General features: G+C 44.2%; 1 protein-coding gene and 2 long non-coding RNA genes across 3 annotated transcripts in view; 2 read left to right on the top strand and 1 right to left on the bottom strand.

Annotated features, from left to right (window-relative positions):
• The first annotated feature begins 874 nt into the window (after positions 1-874).
• On the top strand, positions 875-2,144 carry LOC138614454 (uncharacterized). The gene is made up of 3 exons (XR_011310280.1): positions 875-929; positions 1,241-1,547; positions 1,942-2,144. It is a non-coding gene; the product is annotated as an uncharacterized lncRNA (long non-coding RNA).
• LOC138614455 (uncharacterized) lies at positions 2,030-2,620 on the bottom strand. The gene is made up of 3 exons (XR_011310281.1): positions 2,589-2,620; positions 2,200-2,276; positions 2,030-2,074 (listed from the first exon to the last, which is right to left on the bottom strand). It is a non-coding gene; the product is annotated as an uncharacterized lncRNA (long non-coding RNA).
• Positions 2,621-7,843: 5,223 nt separating this feature from the next.
• The window catches only part of rbb4l (retinoblastoma binding protein 4, like), an 11,080-nt gene continuing 10,498 nt past the window's right edge, over positions 7,844-8,425 (top strand). Inside the window, exon 1 of the mRNA XM_069687927.1 lies at positions 7,844-8,014. Coding sequence (XP_069544028.1) covers positions 7,999-8,014 — 16 coding nt within the window. The 5' untranslated portion in view covers positions 7,844-7,998. The remainder of the gene's footprint in view (positions 8,015-8,425) is intronic.

Genomic DNA, 8,425 nt, shown 5'->3' with positions numbered 1-8,425 from the left:
AACTCTTCCTCACTCACAGCCTCCGTTCTTCAACTCTTCCTCACTCTCAGCCTCCGTTCTTCAACTCTTCCTCACTCACAGCCTCCGTTCTTCAACTCTTCCTCACTCTCAGCCTCCGTTCTTCAACTCTTCCTCACTCACAGCCTCGTTCTTCAACTCTTCCTCACTCTCAGCCTCGTTCTTCAACTCTTCCTCACTCTCAGCCTCAACTCTTCCTCACTCACAGCCTCCGTTCTTCAACTCTTCCTCACTCTCAGCCTCCGTTCTTCAACTCTTCTTCACTCACAGACTCTGTTCTTCAACTCTTCCTCACTCTCAGCCTCTGTTCTTCAACTCTTCCTCACTCACAGCCTCGTTCTTCAACTCTTCCTCACTCACAGCCTTGTTCTTCAACTCTTCCTCACTCTCAGCCTCCGTTCTTCAACTCTTCCTCACTCTCAGCCTCGTTCTTCAACTCTTCCTCACTCTCAGCCTCCGTTCTTCAACTCTTCCTCACTCACAGCCTCGTTCTTCAACTCTTCCTCACTCACAGCCTCTCTCTTCCTCACTCACAGCCTCCGTTCTTCAACTCTTCCTCACTCTCAGCCTCAGTCTTCAACCTCAACTCTTCCTCAACTCTTCAACCTCTTCTTCAACTCTCACTCAGCAGCCTCCGTTCTTCAACTCTTCCTCACTCACAGCTCTTCTTCCTCACTCACAGCCTCGTTCTTCAACTCTTCCTCACTCACAGCCTCCGTTCTTCAACTCTCACTCCTCACTCTTCAGCCTCTTCCTCACTCACAGCCTCGTTCTCAACTCTTCCTCACTCACAGCCTCGTTCTTCAACTCTTCCTCACTCACAGCCTCTTCAACTCTTCTCACTCAAACTCTTCTCCTTCAACTCTTCCTCACTCTCAGCCTCCGTTCTTCAACTCTTCCTCACTCTCTCCGTTCCTCAACTCTTCCTTCAACTCTCTTCAACTCTCACTCACAGCCTCGTTCTTCAACTCTTCTTCACTCACAGCCTCGTTCTTCAACTCTTCCAGCAACTCTTCCTCAACTCTCAGCCTCCTCCGTTTCTCTCAACTCTTCCTCACTCACAGCCTCGTTCTTCAACTCTTCTCTCCGTTCTTCAACTCTTCACTCACAGCCTCCGTTCTCAACTCTTCCTCACTCACAGCCTCCGTTCTTCAACTCTTCCTCACTCACAGCCTCCGTTCTTCAACTCTTCCTCACTCACAGCCTCGTTCTTCACTCACAGCCTCTTCTTCAACTCTTCCTCACTCTGTCTCGTTCCTCAACTCTTCCTCACTCTCAGCCTCCGTTCTTCAACTCTTCCTCACTCACAACCTCGTTCTTCAACTCTTCCTCACTCACAGCCTCCGTTCTTCAACTCTTCCTCACTCTCAGCCTCCGTTCCTCAACTCTTCCTCACTCACAGCCTCCGTTCTTCAACTCTTCCTCACTCTCAGCCTCCGTTCTTCAACTCTTCCTCACTCTCAGCCTCGTTCTTCAACTCTTCCTCACTCACAGCCTCGTTCTTCAACTCTTCCTCACTCACAGCCTCCGTTCCCTCAACAGCCTCTTCCTCTTCCTCACTCTCAACTCTTCCTCACTCACAGCCTCGTTCTTCACTCTTCAACTCCTCGTTCTTCAACTCTTCCTCACTCACAGCCTCCGTTCTTCAACTCTTCCTCACTCACAGCCTCGTTCTTCAACTCTTCCTCACCTCCGTTCTTCAACTCTTCAGCCTCCTCACAGTTCTTCTTCAACTCTTCCTCACTCACAGCCTCCGTTCTTCAACTCTTCCTCACTCTCAGCCTCCGTTCTTCAACTCTTCCTCACTCACAGCCTCCGTTCTTCAACTCTTCCTCACTCACAGCCTCTTCTTCAACTCTTCCTCACTCAGCCTCAACTTCCTCTTCTTCACTCAACTCTTCTTCAACTCTTCCTACCTCACAGTTCTTCAACTCTTCCTCACTCTCAGCCTCCGTTCTTCAACTCTTCCTCACTCACAGCCTCCGTTCTCCAACTCTTCTTCACTCCAAGCCTCGTTCTTCAACTCTTCCTCACTCACAGCCTCCGTTCTCCAACTCTTCCTCACTCATAGACTCCGTTCTTCAACTCTTCCTCACTCACAGCCTCCGTTCTTCAACTCTTCCTCACTCACAGCCTCCGTTCTTCAACTCTTCCAGCCTCCGTTCTTCCTCACAGCTCAACCTTCCTCACTCTCAGCCTCGTTCTTCAACTCTTCCTCACTCACAGCCTCCGTTCTTCAACTCTTCCTCACTCACAGCCTCCGTTCTTCAACTCTTCCTCACTCACAGCCTCCGTTCTTCAACTCTTCCTCACTCTCAGCCTCCTTTCCTCAGCTCTTCCTCACTCACAGCCTCCGTTCTCCAACTCTTCCTCACTCTCAGCCTCTTCCTCAACTCTTCCTCACTCTTCAGCCTCCGTTCTTCAACTCTTCTCAGCCTCCGTTCTTCAACTCTTCCTCACTCTCAGCCTCATTCTTCAACTCTTCCTCAACTCTCCTCACTCTCAGCCTCAGTTCTTCAACTCTTCCTCACTCACAGCCTCCTCAGTCTCAACTCTTCCTCACTCACAACCTCGTTCTTCAACTCTTCCTCACTCTCAGCCTCGTTCAGAATCTGAGGTGACTTCAAAAAAATCCAGATACTCAATTTCCTTCATATAAAACAGACAAATCCACAAACAAATCACATTTAAGACACTGGAACCAAGAAATCTTCGTCAGATTGCTTCGTAGGTAGTTGAATAATAATAGCTGCAGATTAATTTCCTACCAACCAACTAAAAGATAAACTGAATAGAGCTGCAGTGATTAGTCGATTAATTGATTAGTTGATCAACAGAAAATGAATCGCTAACTTTTTATAACCCATTAAACATTTTGAGGTTTTTTATTTTATAATAATGTGATGATAAACTTTTGATTGTGAAGTTTTGTTTGGGACAAAACTAAATATTCTGGGCTGCACCTCTGAGAAACAGTGATCAACGCTGTTCACCATTTTAGTGAAAAATAACCGTTAGTTGCACCCCTTTGATTAATCTGTTTATCTGAGTATTATTGGGAAACTCCACTGAGGTGACTTTTCATAATCTGTGTGAAGTCAGTGAATAAATGTGGGAGTTTGAGACAAACTCAGAGCTCTGCAGCTCATCTCTGCTGGACTGCTGTGTGTCGCTGAGCTGCATTGTGGATAATAAGTCTGACAGTGTCATAAGAAAGCAATGTTAATCTCTGAGGGTGTCTTTCAACTATTTATATTATATTGAGGAGAGACGAAGGGACATTTGCATAACAAATTGTTCCTTCAATTTCTCCATGTACCCCGACTTCAGCCTGAGACTGCTCTACCATGTAAATGGTGATTGTCCCCATCAATGTCTGTGAAGAACGATATGCTGCTGCTGGTTTTCATCGTGATCTGTGTGTCTGTGGCAGAAATTGTCGAAGCTGTCGAGGATCTCGTCCGGAGAGGATGACCTGGAGAAGGACGGGAAAGATGACGACCAGAAGAGCGGCTCGGAGGGAGGCGACGCCGACAACGACATCATCCAGAACACCACCGACAGTAAGGTGGGAGTCCTGCATGGTTAGCACTCGTAGTAACAGGTGACCGGGAACAGTTTTAAAGATGTCCCATCATCCCTTGCTTCTCATTTCACACTTTTTGATTGTGGCCTGAAGTCATGCAGTGTTTTGTGAGGCTTCATTTACAGTAAACCTGAATTAGAAAAAGACAGCTGCAGTAATCTGTTTGATACGAAGTTACTTTTAAATTTGTTCCTCATCAGCAATCGTCATAATAACTATGTTTCTTTATTATTGTTCCCCCAGAACCAGCTGCTCATAGAAGAACATTAAATGAAGGAAAACCTGAAAGTGAAATCAGTCTTTGTAGCTGGGATGTTGGAAAGGTGGATCCACAACATGACTTCTCTTCAACACCCTCTACTGGCCGCCATCGTCACCTTCACTTCTCTGTGTGTCTGTGGAAGATGCACCTTTACTGCTGCTGGTGTCGACTGTCACGTGGACACCGGGGTAAGACTGGGCATTATGTCACACAGTTTTTTCAGCTCTTAAATGTAAGGCCAGAAATCAAAGTGAAGTCTTTGTCACCTGGAAGTCTCTAAATTGAATACAGCTAAAGGTTTTGAATCAGTTTCATTCAGCAGTTCTGAATGTTTTTAATTTTTTATTATCCAAGAAATACAAAATGAACAATATTTAAAGGGGCATTACGTACTTCAAGACTTTAATTGTGCTCTATTGGCGACCACTAGGAGCTTTGATAACATTAGCTGTGCTTATATGGAGCCTTTTCTTTCCCAGCAGAATAACCACTGTTTGACCTTGTAAAGTGAAGCCCTGTGAGAACCTGATAGATGATGTAGAGATGTTGGTGGCTCCTGCTCTCCGTTTCACCTCTAACAGTAGAAATGTGTTGATTTGACTGTACAAGTCAGTCTGATTATCCTGAAGCAGAGTGATGATTCTCTAAAGAAACAATAGCTTAGTGTTCGGACTGAACCGTCGGCGTTTGCTTATTAGCTTCTTCTGGAACTGCCGATTGCATCCTACAATATTCATCCAACAAATAATGCAGGTCCAGCTTGTTAAGTACTAAAATCTTTTGTTTCGGTGAGTGTGACACTGTTCGGGAGCAGAAATGTATTTTTGTGCAGCTGACAGAGAAACACCAGCATCCTTATGTTTTGGTAGCGGAGCCCCGAGGCCGGCTCTGCTGCAGGAAACTGTAACTCCAATGTTTCTAATGTCATTTCATACCTTTTAAAGGATGAATGTAAACGCATATTAGCTAAAAAACCTGATGCTAACCTGTGAAACAATCTAGAAAAACCACAAAGGAGGAGGAGCTTCTGCTTCTTCATGTGTCGGCCAGGTCAGTGTTCGTGGATATATTTGTAGTTATTTAAAAAAACTACTGAATTAACAAAGGAAAGGAAATTGCATATAAATAAATAATAAAATGGAAACCAACACGAGTTTCGGGCTTCAGGTTCACATAATAACATGAACTCTTTAATGAACCACTTAATATAAGCTCCGGTGTTCACAAACATGCCAGGTTTTAATTGGACACGCGTTTTATGGTTCTGTGTTCTGGATCGGTGAAAATAAGACGCCTTCCTGCCTCCGTCCTTCCTGTTGAAGAAGTGACTTATTAAATGTACTCTGAGCGTCAGTTTCTGCTTTAGTTTGTGAAATCTGTGTCACAATAAGAAAACAGTATTGGTGCATCTCTGCTCGTCATGTGGCATGATGGTATGACATCATGCGCATGATGGTATGACATCGTTCCCACCACCTCATACATACACACAGTGTAGATAGCCATCAGACAGTGTTTCTACTGGCCGTGCATACCGACCTGTATCCCACCACTCATGATCACCTGTCACTGTGTACATACGCATTTGATGAGCCCTCCATCTATTTACTCTCCTGCCGTCTATGATATACTGTATGTTGGGTATTGCAGTGTACTGATCACTCTAGTTGTAGCTTGAACTAGGTTTTCTACCAGGATAGTTATGGGAGCGACTCATGGAATATTCAGTGACTGTCCAGCATTAGCCACCGCACTATATGTTACTCGTTTATGTAACCACAAAAAGATGAATGGAAATACATAGATAAATGTATGGAGTGTTGTGCACAGCCGGGTTACACATTGTAACCCCTGATTAACTATATCTGTATATTTGACTTTTGTTGTAGAACATAGGAGCACTATTCTACCGGACTGCTCTAGATAATAACGGCTCATCTTTTTATCGACAAGTGACTCATCTGTTCTTCTGTGTATCTGTGAAACACATCACTGTATATTTCAAAGCTTTTTATAGTGGCATGCTCTGCTGTTGTACTCCAGATCATTATTTTATGAATGTGTCCATTGATTCTCTCAGTAGTTTAAACTCACATGTTTGTTGGTATGCAGTGGATGAATTCCCCCCTCCTGTCGTCCCACTCTCCAAACATGTGGGATTATTCATTCAATCCATTTTTGTCCCTTAAATTAATTCCAGCTGATTAAAGATCACACCTGACCGCTTGGTCTTTGAACTCCGTTCCGGTTGCCTTTACTTTGCTTCCACTCTCGTTGAAATATAGATTATTTATTTTTTAATGATAGTTGATTAAGACACCTTCTGTACGTAAACTCATGTTTGTTTGTTTTCTATTATTTCTTTCAAATCTTTGTTCTGCTCGTATTTGGAACATGTTTTGCATTTTCAAGGTTTGTAATTTACTGTAAACCGTTTTTGCTGTTTATGGACGAGACTTTTACAAAATAAACTCATTGGAATGCAAAATGAAGCCGTGATGCTCGTTGCACGTACGAACCACCGAACAGAACCAGCGGCGCCACAGGAAGAAGCCCGTGTTGTCTGTAAACCAGCCGTTTATGCACTCGGATGCACCAGGTTAACATTAACAGGGCAGCTGGTGTTGTTCTGGACTTCTCACCCACAGAACAGACGTGTTGTCTCAGAGTAGAAACAACACGGTCACGGTACGGTGCATCGTACGTGCTTCTTTTGCTGCACTTTAGTTGGACAGCAAAATCAATACACAATAATAGCCCACATATTACTTGTCCAATTGGCTACTTTTATTTCGCACATATTTATTGTGTAATTCTTTCCTATTTTTGTCTAAAACTATGAAGCAAAAGTTGATCTGTATGACCACGATAATATTACATATGACGCGGGAGGAAAGGCGGCACATATTCCTGCTCACTGCGCTTTAAGAGACGCTTTTTTGTTAAGATGCTTTATTGAATTTTGGAAAATAAAGGAACACTAGGGGGATATTTATACAAAAATCTTCGATCTCGTGCAGGCTGACAGTTTTAATTGTTTGTTGCTTTAGAGTGTTGAATTGAGTGAATAAATTGCTTGAACTTTGTTTAAGGCAATAAAGCTCGGCTACGTACCTCTAAATTTACATTTATGATAAAATAAGAGTTTATTAATCCAGCAGTGGGGAAATGTAGTCATCACAGCAGCATAGAAATACAGTGAGGAAAAAAAGTATATAAGAAAAAAAAAAAGACAAAATACGCACACACACAAAAAATAAGTAAACAGAAATTTTTTTTTAGAAAGTATGAAAAGATAAAGAGCAGGATTTAAATACACACACAAACTATATACACAAATAACTGACTACACCTTTGGGTAAAAAAAAGGAAATCAAAATCAAAAAAAAATAATTTGTGATTTTGTCATTATAATGATAAAATTGAACAAGTACACGAGTGTTTTTCTGTTCGTTCAGGAGACCAAACAAACAATACATTCTTCCAAAATAAAGTGAGTCTTTCATCAATGTTTTCAGTGATGAAGGTGCACGTATATGTTTCACCAGACTCTTCATAAATGGACCAAATATATTCACAACTGTTTCTGGGCATTCGTTACAAAAACTACATTTTACATCAATGTCCTTCTGACATCTTTTGCTGAGATGCTGCTTTTTAAAATGATTTGTATTTGAATGGAGACAAGTACTCATGAGTTCGTACAGAAAGGTAGAAATGTGGAAATAAAAAGTCGGTAGAGAACGAAATAAAGTGAAGATGGTTTGGAAACATAAATCCTGTGATGTACATTCATCAAACAGGAAACGAGAGTTTTCTGTTGTTCCTCTGAATCCGTTTGAGTCTCCCGTCATCTTCATCTTCATCTTCACCCGGACATCCGGTGAGTGAACGTCACCAGCGTCCCGTCGACGACGTCACTGGTCTGTCTGCGCAGCCCGCGCGCAGCGTTGGTCCTCGTCGGTGTGCGCGCACTGGCGCGTGCGCAGTCCGCATCCAGTAGTTCGGCGCTGAAAAGGAAGAAATCCGGTTCACGGGGAACGAACCGGAGCACCGGAACAACGGCGGAGCGAACACCGTCTGTGGAGCCAGTTTGCTTTCGAGCGTCATCACGCCGCGCAGAGCTGTGACCATGGCCGATAAAGAGGGTAGGTAGACCGGGCCGCGGAGCGCGTGCGGCGGCGGGCCGTGTTCCTCGTGCGCCGCTTTGTGCGCCGTCGACCGACCTGTCAGGCTGCTAGCACGGCAGGCTAGCTCCGGGGGTGCCGTCAGGAGGCTCCCGGTGGGAGCGGCGGCGCGCGCTGCCGGTGTGTGTTTGATGTGGTGCTGAACACTTCTTTAACTTCAAGTTCCGGTGCAGCAAACACACCTGATTTCTACTTCCTCCCATGTCTGCGTGTTACGCTGCTACCGCCGCTTCCTCCGGTACACGGTAGCATAGACGAACCGTCTGAGCCCCGGGAACACACACACACACACACACACACACACACACACACACACACACACAAACACATATCACAGCACACACAAATATACACACACACACATATACACAC

The sequence above is a fragment of the Brachyistius frenatus genome, unplaced genomic scaffold, assembly GCF_029030835.1.
Source record: "Brachyistius frenatus isolate BFR_SWC_R1_liver_20210118 unplaced genomic scaffold, ASM2903083v1 Contig_507, whole genome shotgun sequence".
NCBI lineage: Eukaryota > Metazoa > Chordata > Actinopteri > Embiotocidae > Brachyistius > Brachyistius frenatus.
This window is presented reverse-complemented; position numbering and strand designations above follow the sequence as displayed.